The sequence below is a fragment of the Berghia stephanieae genome, chromosome 5 (assembly GCF_034508935.2).
Source record: "Berghia stephanieae isolate SIO BIC M18660-M18661 chromosome 5, UCSD_Bste_1.3, whole genome shotgun sequence".
Taxonomy (NCBI): domain Eukaryota; kingdom Metazoa; phylum Mollusca; class Gastropoda; order Nudibranchia; family Aeolidiidae; genus Berghia; species Berghia stephanieae.
Window position 1 is genome coordinate 20,471,904 of NC_088364.1, and position 17,832 is coordinate 20,489,735.

The 17,832-nt window shown below is 33.6% G+C and overlaps 1 protein-coding gene across 3 annotated transcripts in view; it reads right to left on the bottom strand.

The window, feature by feature from the left end:
* Positions 1-13,247: 13,247 nt before the first annotated feature.
* LOC144972576 (cerebellar degeneration-related protein 2-like) overlaps positions 13,248-17,832 on the bottom strand; it is a 35,668-nt gene continuing 31,083 nt past the window's right edge. For all 3 annotated transcript variants that reach the window (XM_078913948.1, XM_078913949.1, XM_078913950.1), the window contains one exon: positions 13,248-16,144. In XM_078913948.1, coding sequence (XP_078770074.1) covers positions 15,866-16,144 — 279 coding nt within the window. In that variant the 3' untranslated portion in view covers positions 13,248-15,865. The remainder of the gene's footprint in view (positions 16,145-17,832) is intronic.

Here is a 17,832-nt window from a genome sequence, read left to right on the forward strand (position 1 = left end):
TCCTGGCCCTGGCCGGAGTCCTAGCTGGGAGGGAAACAGTCAAATGTATGGTTATTGTTTTGGGAGATGATATTCTTTTCCTTGTAAATCATCTCTCTCTTATGTATTGTTATATTTGTTATTTTTAATGTATAATGTAAGCATTTTAGTGTATTCCTCTTTGTTGGATTTTGTGCTTGTGTCCGGATGAGACTTATAGGTGATCTCAAACTAAGTACATTGGTGGTGTGCTGTTGGAATCTACATCTGATCCCTATTTATTCCCAGTTCCCCTATGTCTTACTTTTTCTTGGGTACTTTAATTGTAATTCTAGAGCTTTTTACTATCCCATTTTCTTCCTTTTTACTGGCACTGATATAGCCTAAATGTGTCGCAAGCGCCCTAAAATCCTTAAAAACAAAAACAAATAACAAAGCATAAATGTGACCCTCTTGTCCAAACTGATGAAATGTCTTGGTGAACTCGATCCGAAAAATTGAAAAAAAAAATCAAAATTTTTAATTTGAATCAGATTTATATGCTTTCTTGAGACGGAATAGAGTATAAAACTGCAAAATAATAATAATAATAATAATAATAATAATAATAATAATAATAATAATAATAATAATAATAATAATAATAATAATAATATAATAATAATAAATTAAATGTTAAAGTTTTCATAAATATATATATTTACATATATAGAGTGTTAGTTGTATCCTGACATAAAACCAGGTTGAAACGACGGGTTCCAGATTATCACCCACATTTTGTAATTCGTCATTGTTTTGATTATAAATATCTGGGTGGGGTTCCTGACCTCCCATAGTGGGCAGGGAGGCACTTACTGTGTCTTCTATCCCCCTTTATCTGTTTTCCAACATGCTTTATGTCTTTGTCTTGGAATGAGATTTCTTGGTTTTGTCCTGGTCCTGGCCGGATACCCTGGCTGAGAAGGAAACGGTCAAATGTATAGTTAGAGTTTTGGGAGATGAAATTTTTTTCTTTGTAAATCATCTCTCTGTTATGTACTGAATTATGTTTTGTTTACGTATTATTCTATGATTTGTAAACATTTGAGTGTATTCCTCTTAGAGGGGACCTGTGCTTGTGTATGGATGAGACTTTCAGGTGATCTCAAACTAAGTACTTTGATAGTGTGCTCTTGGAATCTACATCTGTGTCCTATTTGAACCAAATCCCCTTTGTCTTAGCTTTTCTTGGGTGCTTTAATTGTAATTCTAGAACGTTTTACTATCCCATTTTCTTCCTTTTTACTGGGGCTGATATGACCTTAATGTGTTGCAATCGCCGAAACACCTTAAAAACAAACATTATAAATATTATATTGTTTTAGATTTAAAGTGTCGTGTATTGAAAATGTTATTCTTTTATTTCTTTCATCAAATGGATAGCAAACACAATGGTGTGATCAACATTCGTGAGTTCCACTGTCCAGTGATTTTATAGTAATCTTTATTTGTTTTGGTTTTCAATAAATGTTGAATTTAAAGTAAAAAAGGTAGATTTCAATGTTTGTTTTGTTTTGTTAAATCAAAGATTTGAATTAACCAATGACTCTTGCCTTAAAAGAACACTCAGCTCATTTTTTTAAATTTTAAAAATGTTTATTTTTTTCATTTTCTTTTCCCCGAATCATGCTGGATTACAACAGCAATTTTTAAAATTGAAAGAAAAACAAGATAATAACGTATATTTTATCATTGTTGTAATGATTGAAAACGATTTTATATTGATAAATATTTACACCCAATTACTTCACAAAATTAGGAAAATATATATGATGATATACTAATCCTATTGTTTTATGATTAATTGTACATAATTGTATCAGACGTGTTAATTTCTCAGAGCTGGAATCAATGGGACTACTCTGTCTTTATAACAATATGTGAATTTTTATTAGGTTGATTGAAATAATTGTTTGTGATAGATGTTTGAAAATAAAGAAATGTGGTTTTATTGAGCAGCAGTATGAGTTTTTCTATGTTTTTTTGAGCACGTTTAGTGGATATTGCGTTGTACAAAGGTTCAAGTTTGTTTTGTTTTTTTGGGGGGGGTTTTTTTCATACATTTTAGTACAGCAAGGCTCTTTCACTTCTATCATTAGTCAATGATTGGTGGACGCACCTGGAGTTGGGTGTGAGGTCTTTTGTCCTACGTGATGGACAGGTAGGTCACTTGCTATGTCTTCTATCCCCTATATCTGTTTTCCAACTTGCTTTCTGTCTCTGTCTAGATTGAGGTTTCTTGATTTTGTTCGTGCCCTGGCTGGGAGGAAAACAGTCAAATGTATAATTATAGTTTTAAGAAGTGATATTTTTTCCATTGTAAATCACCTCTCTGTTCTGTACTGAATAATATTTTTTTAAAATTTGAACATACAATATCTTTTAAACATTTGTGTGTGTTCCTCTTAATGGGATCCTGTACTGGTGATGAGACTTTTAGGTGATCTCACATTGATGGTATGCTCTTGGAATCTACCTATTTGAACCAATTCCCCTGGGTGGGGATCCTGACCTCCCATAGCGGGCAGGGAGGTCCATACTGTGTCTTCTATCCCCTTATATCTGTTTTCCAACATGCTATCTGTCTTTGTCTTGGAGTGAGGTTACTTGGTTTTATTCTGGCCCTGCTGGAGTCTTGGCTGGGAGGGAAACAGTCAAATGCATAGTTATTGTTTTGGGAGATGATATTTTTTTCCTTGTAAATCACCTCTCTTATGTATTATTATATTTGTTATTTTTAGTGTATAATGTAAGCATTTGAGTGTATTACTCTCTGTTGGATTTTGTGCTTGTGTCCGGATGAGACTTATAGGTGATCTCAAACTAAGTACATTGGTGGTATGCTCTTGGAATCTACATCTGATCCCTATATGTTCCCAGTTCCCTTTGTCTTGCTTTTTCTTTGGTGCTTTAATTGTAATTCTAGAACTTTTTACTATCCCATTTTCTTCCTTTTTACTGGCGCTAATATAACCTAAATGTGTTGCAAGCGCCGTAAAACCCTTAAAAAACAAAACAAACCAATTCCCCTTTGTCTTACTTTTTCTTGGGTGCAATATTATATTGTGTGAAAGCTTGGTGCTGGGTGGGGATCCTGACCTCCCATAGCGGGCAGGGAGGTACACACTGTATCTTCTATCCCCTTAAATCTGTTTTCCAACATGCTTTCTGTCTTTGTCTTGGAATGAGATTACTTGATTTTGTCCTGGTCCTGACCAGATGCCCTGGCTGAAAGGGAAACAGTCAAATGTATGGTTAGTTTTGGGAGATGGAGATGATATTTTTTTCCCTTGCAAATCATCTCTCTGTTATGCACTGTATTATGTTTTCTTTATATTATATATGATTTGTAAAACATTTGAGTGTGTTCCTCTTAGTGGGGACATGTGCTTGTACCTGGATGAGACTTTTAGTGATCTCAAACCTCTTTGATAGTGTGCTCTTGGAATTTACACCTGTTTCTTATTTGAACTAATTCCCCTTTGTCTTACCTTTTCTTGGGTGTTTTAATTGTAATTCTAGAACTTTTTACTATCCCATTTTCTACTGGCGCTGATATGACCTTAATGTGTTGCAAGTGCCGTAAAACGCTTAAAAACAAACAAAACAAACATTGATGGTATGCTCTTGGAATCTACCTATTTGAACAAATTCCCAACAAACTTTTTCTTGGGTGCTTTAATTATAGGATTTTTTTACTATCCAATATTTTTCCTTTTTACTGTCGCTGAAATGACCTAAACAAGTGCTGTAAACCCTTAATATGTAACAAACACCTGGAAGAGCTCCCGTGCGCACAGCAGATTAACTCTTGAAAGCTTGGTGGGATTTCTAATTATTTTTAAAAATCTTTTTCTGGTCACTGACTGGAGATTACTCCACGATGTGAGAAATCATACATGTTTTATGAACGATGTTGTTCTCTTGGGCAAAGTGGCCGAGTTGTTAAGGCATTGCACTGTGACCCAAAAGGTCCCATGTTCGAGCCCCGTTTCAGGCACTTTCAATTTTTCCTTGAGCAAGATTATTATCCCCCAATTTGTTCACTTGGACTACATGTGTGATTCCTGTTGACATCAGACATCTTGTTTAATGAATTATCTATATTCCGTGGAATGCCTAGGCGATGATATCTTATGATGTCATGGCGGAAGGGCGTACTTTTTTTTGGTCTCTCTACATCATATTATTAGGTGAGAGTGTATTAAAAATCGTCTTAGTCTCTCCCATTTGCTGATAATCCCCTTCCGGCTGCTGGTATCTAATGCAAATTGTTTCCCTAAATCCATTTCGTGTTACAATAGATTATATCCTTTAGCATTGTATCGTATCATTCTTGTGTAACAAGAATCTATATTTTTTTTAAAGTCTGTAGATGACCTTTTTTATTTTAAGGTTAAGGGTGCCAATATGCCTAATGTGCTACAAGAAATCGTTCACTTAACTAAATTTAATAATTACAAACAACAATGGCTCATATTCATACTAATTTATTAATCCAATGAATAAAATGGGGGACAATACTGACATCATAGAATACACATACATATCTCAAAGAAGCTTTAAGTGTATCAACCACATAGTGATGACACACCCAAAAATAAAAAGGAAAAAAAATCGCAAGCCTTTATCAGTTTTGTCTGGGTTTTTTTCCAAGATAACTCACGACTTAAACAACAACAAAAGCACTACATTTACTTTTAATATTTCAAAATAAAGCGAATGTAACAGTTTTAATTGATAGCAGACTGGACAAAATCTCAACATTCTGGATTAAAACCCTTCTTTAGTAAATTTATTAAAATCGTGACATGTAATTCTGGTAAAAGATTCAGCTTAAAAAGTATAGTCGACTAGTATTGTTACTTTTTAAAAATATCACTGACTTATAATAATAGGGACACACTAGTTGGGAGGGGACAGAAGTAAACAATAATATTTAAATCACATTGAAGCTATTTACACTTCACACAATATTACGATAACAATATCAGGACAGAAATAAAGAAAATTGATATCACACACTTTTTCATATTTTTATTGTCACTGTACTGTAAAGAGAAAATATAATTTAATGAACACAAATATGGTGTAAGAAAAAAAATATTGAGCTTTTACATACTGCAGGATCCACTGTATGTGCTACAAGCGCTTCACAATGGGTCCCAAGCGAAAAGCAACACTTTGTATTTAGGACAAAACAGACACCTGTAAGGCGCTATTTCACTTTTTCCCTCGACACAGACAATGCCTTTAACAGTCAGGTACTCGTTTTTGGGGGTTTTACGGCGCTTGCGACACATTTAGGTCATATCAGCACCAGTATAAAGAAGAAAATGGAATAGTCAAAATAATCTAGATTTATAATCAAAGCACATAAGAAAAAGTAAGACAAAGGGGAATTCGTTCAAATAGGGAACAGATGCATGCCATCAATGTACTTAGTTTGAGATCACCTTAAAGTCTCATCCAGACATTAGCGCAGGATCCCACTGAGAGAAATACACTCAAATGTTTACAGAATACATAACTAACAATACATAACAGAGATGATTTACAAGGAAAAAAAAATATCATCTCCCAAAACTATAACTATACATTTGAATGTTTCCCTCCCAGTCAAGGACTCCAGCCAGGGCTGTGACAAAACTAAGTAATCCCATTCCAAGACAAGGAAGCAACTCGTAAAACATATATAAGGGGATAGAAGACAGCGTGACCTCCTGCCCACCATGGGAGGTCAAAGAACCCCGCCCAGACAGTCGGGTACTCATTTCACATCTGAGTGCAGTGAAAGTGAATAAGGAATATTTTCCATGGATTCAACTCTGGGCTGCCTAGAGTGGGACTCACACCAGGGCCCGACCAGTCTGAGGCTTAGTGTCATAGACCACAAAGCCTCACCAGCATCCAAGAATTCTGTTACAATATTCAACTCAAACAATGGAGTAAATTAATGCTTTACAATTACATTTTATCAACTTTTATTGTCAATCAGATTTTTACTAAACTTCCTTATAGATGTTCAACCTCTTGTTGGTTTAGCCAATTTATTCATGACCTAGACCAACTTAGATAAGGTCTGCAACAATAAATTGTCTTCGCAGAGCCGAGTACATTTAACGCTGTTTTATATTTAGAGTGAGATGTGGATGATATTATTCACTGCACTACATTAGGTATCCCAAACTAAAATTTCGTTATACAAACAGCAAAAATTTAATTACAAAGCCCATGTGACTTCCCAAACCATGGAAAATAATACATTTATCAAAATCGGAAAATAAATAAAAAAGTTATGGGTTTTTAAATTTTCACTTTTTGATGATTTGTGAAGAAAAATAAATCTCAGTTAGGGGAGAAAAGAAATAGACTTTGTATACATAGCTGAAAAACCTAGCAGGCCCAATTTTTGCTAATGTAATCTTCAAAGACTGCTAATTTTAATGGTATAAGTTTTTCACCATTAACATAAATTGAATAGAAAGAGAGACTGATCAAAGAGACCTCATTTTTGATGATTTGTGAAGAATCATTCACCTGTTAACAACAGTAATTTGGGATCCCTATAGATAGTATGCGCTTGGCTAAGAAGCTCACAACATTGCCATCCAGAAGTATAACGGACCAACACACAAAACTGTGTGTAATCATGAACGTTTATAGTCTGGTTAATATGGTTTAGTGAGAACTACTCATAAACACGGATGGCAAAAAAAACAATAACAAAGACTTAAGTGACGTCAACTTCGAACTATCTATAACAATGAAAAACTTTTCCCTTTCACTTTGGTTATCTTCCTTTCCATCGCCTCAAAACGGTACTAGGTCGGGGTAAATAGCAGACTTGGTTACAGGATTTATTCCAGTTTTAAGCTCTATTAAGCTTCTGTGCAAAGAGCTCAAATTTCATATTATCTATTACTATAACTTAAAATTTATTTTTCGACATTAAACTCCAGAGCAATAATATGTCCAAAAGTGAATGAATATATGTAACAGTTTTGAAAACGAACTAAACACTAAGATGGATGCTTTGGGATCGAAACCCTTCTTTAGACTATAATTTAACAGTACGAACAGTAATACTTCTTAAATTCAGTTAATCAAAAGAAAGGTTCTCAGCATGTCCAGCCTGGAATAAAGACAGTGAATATTTCTCTCATCTATCAGGATTTAACGGGGATCATTACCTTTTTTTTTTTACCGTTTTTGTTATTGATTGACGAGAGGTTTTGATCATGAAATATTCTGAGTTTAGTACTTTTTTTTGTTGTTGTTGAAAATGTATATATACAGTATTCATATTAGCACATTACTTTTTAGAGTCCACAGCTTCTAGCAGATTTTACATCCGAGAGGACAAGGTCAAAGGCATCTGAATAAGAAAAACAAACAACAAAAAACCACACTCCAACATAATCCCAGATTGAGGCAATGGATAGCACACATGTACATTTATTTCCTCGCCCCTTAACTACTAAAAAAAAGTGATAACACAATAACACATTAAATAATTGGGTTTGGTAATTGTTTGTTTGTTTTTTAGGGTTTTTTTACGGTGCATGCGACACATTTAAGTCATTTCAGCACCCGTAAAATAAAAAAAAATTAATTGGATATTTTAAAAATTCTAGACTTACAATTCAAATCCCACAAGAAGGGAATGGTAGAAATAAGGAAAAGATTTAGATTCAAAAAGCATACTATCAGTGTGCATAGTTTGAGATCACCGAAAAATCTCTTCAGGCACAAGCACAGGATCCCACAAAGAGGAACACACTCAAATACATACATTATACATTCAAAACAACAAAAATGACAATACATAGCAGAGAAATGACTTACACGGAAAAAAATAACATATCCTCAAAACTGTATATAAACATTTGACTGTTTCCCTCTCAGCCAAGGACACAGACAAGGTAAAGGACAAAACCAAGTAATCTCATTCCAAGAGAATGACAAAAAGCAAGTTGGAAAACAAATATAGGGGTATAGAAGACACAATAAGTGACCTCCCTGCCCAGGAACCCCACCAAGGGAGATGGTTATAACCATATTTCGACATCATAAAAACGGAATAATTTCCTCCGTTCACTCCGATCTCATTTCCCCCAGAACTAAATAAATTACTCTCAAGTTGATATGTGAGTCTCTTTCTCGCTCTTCAGAATTTTTTTAGCAACCTGTAGTATGAAATAAAAATTGAATATTTAATGTTAAATCAGAAGTGAAGGGAGATTGAATTTTGAAGTACAAAAATTTAATCTTTACATAAAATAACGGAAAGCACCCATGGCAGATGTGGAAGTAAAGAGAAGGGCATTTCTGCTTGTAGTAAGTTTAATAGTGCATCTGATTTTTTTATTTCCCATTTGCACTTAAGGAAAGGAAGATGGTTAGTGGCTTTGGTAGCTCAGAAATACGGTATCTCAAACTGTAATTCAAGTAAAGCAATAATAAGCATTATAAGTAACCGGATGGGTGACAGTGAATGCAAAACTGTTCTGGTTTTGTGTCCTTGAGTAAGCAAGCTATACAAAAATGTTGCCCAACAAGCAACTTGTACTATACTCTCTGTAAGCATTGTAAAACCATGAACAAGTGATAAATATAACTTTAGATTACTCTATTTGCATGGATTTTTTCCTCTCTTGAACACTACTTTTTCAAATCAGACACATAGTCGTTAGAGGAAAGAAGAAATTTATTGCATTGCCACAAGCTATGCATCGCAAATAACATATGACTTAGAGATGATTTGTGATTTTCAATTTGTGCATGCAAATTTGATTTTGATCATTGATTTAAAATTCAGCGTGTCTCTAAAAGGATTTTGGGGCAGATGAAGAAAGACGTTAAAGGAGACTTGTTGGAATTTGAACACAGTAAAGTAGTTGACTACAAAATTGTCTGCATCAGGCCACACAAATGTCTCACATAAATACTCATTAACAGGGAACCATGTCACACTCAGATATGTTTGAATACACAGCCATACAGGTAATCATAATAATGATTTACACGAAAAGCATACGTCATCTCACACAATAAACCAACCCCCCCCCCCCCCCCAAAAAAAAAGACATGCTCACATTTGACACATCCAATAGATGATCAAATCAAGGCATTGGCACTATCAATTTATTCCACCCCCGGTTCGAAGACAAAAAGCCACTTGGGAAAGGACAACGGATAGCTCTATAAGAATATTTATAATTCATCTGATATCTTATAAGGACAACGGATAGCTCTATAAGAATATTTATAATTCATCTGATATCTTATAAGGACAACGGATAGCTCTATAAGAATATTTATAATTCATCTGATATCTTATAAGGACAACGGATAGCTCTATAAGAATATTTATAATTCATCTGATATCTTATCATCGAGTACCATACCAAATAAAACAATTAAGCCAACACACAGAAAAGGGAGACAATTGGGGACATAAATCAAATAACATTAAACTCATGGCACAGGGTTTTTTTTTTATCTCCCAATAAAATTTTAAAAGCAAGGGTATCAAACTGAAACCAATCCATTTAACAAAGGTAAAAAAGTTTTACATCATATATACTGATACCAAAAACGGGTGTAAAAATCAATGCCTTGAAAAAAAGCAACTTAAGTTTTATGGGATTTTGTTTAAATTATTATTCGTCTTAGATGTATTAACGAGTAACTCATAAATAAATCAATTTAGAAGACTTCACATAATCTTAAATTTAAAATAAATAAAATTACAGATCAGAATATTTCATTACATTTTCACAGACATTTTCAAAACCTTTTTGTGTAAAATAGCAACCCAATATTATACCCCATGATAAATAAACAATTAAAAATAAAAAAAATAATAAAAAATACAAAAGAAATTGTAACTGATAAAAAAATGGGTTTTCGGCAGTGAAAAAGTTTTCTAAGAAAAAATTAAAAAGTATTATAATTCAGAGATTAGGCACAAATAGTTTCAAACAGAAGAGTGAAAAAGAGAGTTACGATAATACTGATGGTGAAAAAATTGCATATTTAGTGTCACTGTTGTCATGGTGTCACCACCCCCCATTTACTGTAACTCTTGTTTCCTCCATATATCAAGCCCTTCCTCCAAACCTTATATTCTAACAAAAATGGAAAATTATTATTTTTTTCATATAACAAAAAGGCACTAAAATAATACAAGTTTGTACTTTTTCACAAAATAAAAATATCTAAAATTAAAAAAAAAAAAGAGATGGCAGTGACGGTGGGGAGATAAAAATACAAGAAAAGCAGTCGCAAGTTGTTGAGTTATCTTTTAAATTAAAATGGGACAATGCAAGTCAATCTATTTGATTCAATCGGTACTGTCTGTTTGCTTTATTTGTCCTATAACAGTCTGTCCAAATTAAAAAGAAAAAAGAATTCTTAGACAAAAAGTCATTGTGGGGGCCCCGATTGCACAGTTAGTACAAAACTTCCACACACAAAGATCCTGGGTGAATTCAAGTTTGTTTGTTCTTTCTGACCAAACTGTCCAGCCAGCAGTGATTTGGCAGCTGGGTGCTCTTCTTTCTGCTTTGTCTGACATTGACATTATTTCATACTGACTTTTCAGATTTGTTCTTTGATAACCTTTGCCTGATTGATTGTTTTGTTTTTAAGGATTTTACGGCGCTTGCAACACATTTAGGTTATATCAGCGCCAGTAAAAAGGAAGAAAATGGGATAGTAAAAAGTTCTAGAATTACAATTAAAGCACCCAAGAGAAAGTAAGACAAAGGGGAATTGAGAACAAATAGGGATCAGATGTAGATTCCAAGAGCATACCACCAATGTACTTAGTTTGAAATCACCTACAAGTCTCATCCAGACACAAGCACAAAATCCAACAAAGAGGAACACACTCAAATGCTTACATTATACATTCAAAATAAAAATAATAATACATAACAGAGAGATGATTTACAAGGAAAAAAATATCATCTCCCAAAACAATAACTATGCATTTGACTGTTTCCCTCCCAGCTAGGATTCCGGCCAGTGCCAGGACAAAACCAAGTAATCTCATTCCGAGACAAAGACAGAAAGCATGTTGGATAACAGATATAAGGGGATAGAAGACACAGTATGTACCTCCCTGCCCGCTATGGGAGGTCAGGATCCCCACCCAGTTTGCCTGATTGATGGAGGCCAAGAAATGTTTGTTTTGTTTGTTTTTAAGGGTTTTACGGCGCTTGCGACACATTTAGGTCATTTCAGCGCGAGTAAAAAGGAAGAAAATAGGATAGTGAAAAGATTCCAGAAGAATTACAATTAAAAGAACATGGGAAAAAGTAAAGACAAATGGGATTGGTTCAAATAGGGAACAGATGTGGATTCCAAGAGAATACCATCAATGTACTTAGTTTGAGATCACCTAAAAATTTCATCCCGACACCAACACAGGATTCCACTGAGAGAAATACACTCAAATGTTTACAAAATATTCAAAACAAAATACATAACTAAAAATACATAACAGAGAAGATTTACAAGGAAAAATAATATCATCTCTCAAAACTAATACTCGACATTTGACTGTTTCCCTTTAGATAAGGACATTATACATTCAAAATAAAAAAAGTAATAATACATAACAGAGAGATGGTTTGAAAGGAAAAAATATCATCTCTCATAACAATAACTATGCATTTGACTGTTTCCCTCCCAACCTGGACTCCGGCCAGGGCCAGGATAATACCGTAATCTCAAACCAAGACTAAGACAGAAAGCATGTTAGAAACATATAATGGGATAGAAGACAAAGTCAGTGCCTCCCTGCCCGCTATGGGAGGTCAGGAACCCCACCCAGATACTTAGAAAACTGACCGACTCCCTCCAACCAAAGGATCCTAACAAGAATCTAGCCACCAAATGTTTTCATTTCAGGACACGGACGGAGGGTTACATGGAAAAGAAGAAAATTTATTTTATAAAGAGGACAACCTTGAATTGACTTCAAATAGACAAAGACAATTATTGTATACAAATTTAACAAGAAAGTAAATAAACTTATTAATAAATATATAAACACACATTATTCTCAACAATTAAGTCTAAGCTTCCCAACACAACATTAAGTAGAGAGTTTTTAAAATCTTGTTTTTATGTTTTTGTATTTAAGTGTTTTATGGCGCTAGCAATACTTGTATCAGCGCCAATAACAATGAAGTGAAGATGATCAGGAGAAAGTTGTAGATCTATAATTAAAAGCACAAAGGAAAAAGACAAGCAAGAGGGACTGGTTCAAATAGAAAATAGAAGATTCCGCGAAAATTCCATCAATGCATCTATGTTGATATTACCTTTAAGTCCCATCCAGGCACAAGCAAAGGATCCCATTTTGAACGATGCAATCATGTTTGTTTATATATATATATATATATATATATATATATATATAAAACTATGATAGTACATAGGATAAGGATCTGAACAAGGGTGTATGAAATGTGCCAGACAAAGCACCATCCTAAAACTTCAGGGATGTTTTTTTTTCTTGTATTTTTCTTTCTTGCTTTGTGTGGCACCTTTCATACACACTTGTTAAGATCTTTATCTTACACCGGTGCCTGATCCTTAATTTCTTAATAGTACATAACAGAGAGATGATTTACAAGGAAAAAAATATCTCTCCAAAAATTAAACTATACATTTGACTGTTTCCCACAGCTAATTTTTTTGTTTGTTTGTTGCTTTAGGTCTCTTCCAACACAATTGAGGTTATATGAGAGACCGCTGAAACAAAAAAACAAGCAATCTAACAAAAATAGTACAAATGTAAATCAAAATCATAACCTAAAGATATCATAAGCTAAATTATAAATAACCAAGAACAAACAGGCAGAAGATTTACAGAAAAAAAATATCCCCTGTCAAAAATACAATCACAAACCAAAGAAGCAGGATAGGCTAGTAAAGAGAAGAAGAAACGACATCACTATCGGATCGTACACCCATGCGAACATCATAGGTATATGATTCAAGGGTGATGCTGCCATCCAACCACCCGCTCCCACAGCTAAGGATCCCCGCCAGGACCAGGAAAAAAAACAGCAATCTCAATCCAGAACAAAGACATAAAGAATATAGAAATGGAAATACAGATAAAGAGGGATAGAAGAAAAAGCCAAAGTGACCACTCCAATGAGAGCTCCAAAGACACCACCCAGAAGAAAAAACACAAAACACAAACCTTGTACACGGACATAAAATAACGCCGCTTTGTAATAACATCTCACAATCCTTTCAATAAAACAGGGAAATGGTAGTGGAAGCTATACATTTTTAAAAATCATTTTTCTTTTGAAATTCGGTTATTATTACACTTAAAATGACGAGCATTTGAAAAAAAAAAGATCTATAACATCAATTTACAAAATTTAATAAAATGACCAGTTAAATAAACCTTGATTACATGTACGTGAACTATCATGCCAATCTCTCACCTAAAAACTATTAATATATAACTTATCTAATATTTCAATCATAATACAATATGTTCTGTAATAAATGTTACTCCAATTTGTTACCTTCAGCATGAAAGTTACTGCTTCAAATGATATGAAGCATATATAATAATCATAATTAAAAATTTCTCTAATTTGTCTTATACCTAATATTGCGACAATTCCAGGATTAATATGGCACTTTTTGTGTTCTTATATATTACTATGAGAGACCATAATGTCATAGTCTCTTTGTTGAAATGGAAAAACTCAAAATACGTGCTAGTGGAATAGCAACCATCATTCTCATTTTGTGACTGCTTTGTAATTAAATTTATATGCTTGACTAAAAGTAGCTAAAAGCTACTTGTGAAGACGTACATATTTAAATCTTTGGTTTCACATGAAAATGAGTGTACCAGGTGATTTGATTAACTCTTGATTAACACACACTGGGTTTGATTTTAATCTAACCATTCGTAATAGCTTATCATTTTCATCACCCGAGACGTAACCATGATATGACTTAGGCTTCATTTGAGTCTAAATTGTTTCACAATGCCTATTCACTTGATAGAAAATATTAGGTCTGCAGTTGTAAGTACATAAATAATGGAAGAAATGATGATATGAAAGAAATTCAGTCACAACGTTAAAGGTTTAATCGTATTGCACAACTTTATACCAACTAAATCTTTATTTTTTTTCTTCTATCAAAAGCTAAGCTGCAAAAACTAAACTGATCAGTAAAAGGGATCAGGTGACTAGACATTCAATGACTCACTACTAGTATTGGTGGAACTGTAAGACGACATAAAAGGAATGCTGGCACAAAAAGATGACTAGGTATATAGATATATATTATAATATTACATCAATGATTAAGGGTTTAAGTAGATGATAATGAAAAAAAAAAAAATCAACAATATAAAATATCAGTATGATGATCAAAAGCAAAAAGCATTCATTATATCAACATCATATTTAATTATACCAAAATATAAATTCACAATAATCATTTATTTATCACTTTCAAACTTCAAATAAATCGCTCACATATTGATAATAAGACTGTGCCAAAAGGACGTTTATGTGACGTTCGCCCAAAAAAAATATACTCCAAAAATAAGTTAGTTTGAAGAACCAAGGAAAATTTCGTTTTCATCCGTTTCTATCAGTTGAATAATATAAAAAACCACAAACTGGAGATCTAGCTCCAATTGAATAGCAGAAAAATAGTTTCTCAAAGGTTTTTTTCAAAAGTGTGAACAGAGAATCCAATTTTCAACAAAAACAATAAAACGACCTTTTGGTACAGCCTCATAGATATTTATAAAATGTACTCCTTCAATAAAAACCAATTAAAAATATAGAACAACCAAATCAATCAATTCATCAACATGTTTTCTTTCTTTTTTTTTCCACATTTAATTGTTTATCAAAGCGTTAATACCAGCTTCATGTTTTATTTGAATAGCATTTATAAATTTGCAAACAAAATTTTTAAAACAGTAAAAATAAAAATATATGATATCAATGTATAATCACAATCATTATTTCTAACTTTGTTTGAAGAAGAAGTAAATGATCAACAACCAATACAATGACATAAAAATAAGTATACCTTTGGCAATGCACCAGACACCTACCATTATACAAGTGCAGCAATTCTTTAATAAATATGACTGTTGATATTGAATAAATAATGAATGAATGCGGTAGATATCACAAGTGAATGAAGCGGGATGTACATTTAACATAATACGTAAGTGAATGAGATTGGTAAACTTGTCCTGCAAAATAGAACAGATATGACAATGAAATGGAACATTAAAAATATGGATTGATCAGGAGCTAAAGTCCACCATTTATACATGGGAATAGAGAGTCTATTTGTCATGGGCTATCATTCATCATGAAAGATTCTGTTCATTTAATATGTGCATTAAAAATAATGCTGAGGTCATATAAAGAGGAGAGGAGCATCTCAGCCTTATGTCATGACAAAGAGTAACAATGTCATATAGTCAGAAATAAACACGAGGTCTCTTTAGATATAATATTATGCTTTTCACAGGATTTAACATTTTACATTTTTAAAAATTGCCCATTGATATTTTACTTTTCTTACATCCAAAATTGCATTGAGATAAAAGTTTTAAAATCTGTTTAAAAGCACATAGTTTTTAGACTTTTTGGGTTGTTTTCGTTTTCAAACATTGATAGATCTTTCACTGTTATAAAATATGTCTGAGTTGGTTTTCTTTACAGTGACATTGGTCATGGTTGCAAAAGTTAAATGAAAAATTTTAAAACTTGAAATATACAAGAATTTTTGATATAGTAATCTTAATTCAAATCAAATTCTATCTTCCGTCGATGAACCCCCTGGCCCCTTCTTCATCACCCATAGGGCTACAAGCCATATGTCTCCTGCCATCTGCATCACAAGATGCATCTGGGTTTTCGTTCTCCTCAATTCGACTCTTCCGCAAAGTAGCAAAAATGTCCTTGAACAAGGCCTTGTAGGGAGGGACGTGGGATGCGTCTTGGTAGTAATCACGATTCAAAGTAATATGAAGCAGAGTCTGAACCTCTTTGTGTGCAAGACGCTGTCTTGCCTCATCTTCTCCCTCATTCTTGGCCTAAAAGATGGAAACAATGATTTAAATCATTTTGAAATATTGTAACGTTATGTAAAGCAACTTATTATAAGTCAGAATAGCTTAGAGCCGAACAATGATGAAACAAATCATTTTTATTTAGGCCGAAAAATTTTTACATGCTTCCATTGATAAAGATGACCTTCATCTTGTCTAAAAGTTTTAAACCTGGGACAGGTATGATGAAAGAGCATGATGCAAAGGTCCTTCAAGTGCTACTCATAAAATTGCCTTGCCTAATAAAATACGGCTTTGGAAATTTCAGTAAGTGTTAAAAACATTCACAGAATAAATTTCCTTTTGCATTTCCTTAACAATTATTTTTTTAAACAGTTGATCAATTTGTAGCTCCACTTAAATACTTTATATCTTAAATTATGATGAAGAACATTCTTGTGGCGTCATGTGAACATTTTTTTTAAAAATCAGAGATTGCAATATGATGATGATAATAATTAAAATAATAAGCGCATTTATTTAATGCATTTCCATGGATATGCTAAACTTCAAAAAGCTCATTCATTCCCCCAGTAGACCATGTAGAACAAATATTCCATATCATGCAGTACAAGTCACCATATGGCATCCTTACAATATCTATCATTGTCTATATCCAGGTAATAATTCACGCCCTAATCAAATAGGGAAGTGTATGTAAAATGTCTCATCCAAAATACAATGCCAAGACCAGACCATATAAGATCATGGTCACCCATTCAGTCACTGACCATCCTCAAACAACCAAAACCATCAGGATCCAAAACAGCGGTATGCTTAGACTACAGTGCACTCTGGATACGTCGACGTTGCCTGAGTCGATTTTTACCCAAGTCGATTTTTTTTCTTGGTCCCTCCCCCTTCTTCCTATATAACATTAGTAAAAAAAAAAAAAAATCCACATAAGTCGATGTCGCTTAAGTCGATGTTCTTGTCACCATGACTACAATAAAATCACAATTAAACAAGTATTTCCATTGGTTAAAAAAGCTACCAGTAAGAATTTTCAGTGGTTAAGTATATCCGCGAACGATTGGCGCACATCGATGTGATGTAGGTGCTTTGCCTGACATCGGGGTTCAATGTACATAAGCAGTATTGAATAACTTTAATTTCTCCATCTCAAATTTTACATTGTCGCAAGTTCAAGATTATTTTTGGTTCTAATCCCAGGCCATCCTATGTAATGGCCCTCTTAATTTGTATCAATGTTATAAAGAATTCAAGTCAAGTCTACAACTACAATGGCAAACCTATCGCGGAAAAGGAAAATTCGATGCATTTGGAAAGTCTGGCATGCCACAGAAAATCATCACATAGGAAATTGGCATACCAGCTATTTCTGTCTCGATTTACAAGAAGCATGACCTTGACCTAGACGCTCCTACCCTTCCGCTTTTCGCCGAATAATTTCACTTAATTGGTATACATTCCACATTCAAGGCAAAAATTCCGCTTTTCATCTTTCCAATCCAGGAAAATTTAAAAAAAAAAATCTCTAGTGAAAAAAAAGTGAGCTATGGCTTATTTCGTCAGCATCTCCTATGGTCAATCAACACACATTTTGTGTGTCTGATTAGTCCCTTCAAAGTGTGTGCTGCTGATGTTGGATAGTATTATATGTATATGTTTGGGAGGGGGGTTGACCAAAGTATTATTATTCTTATGTGGAC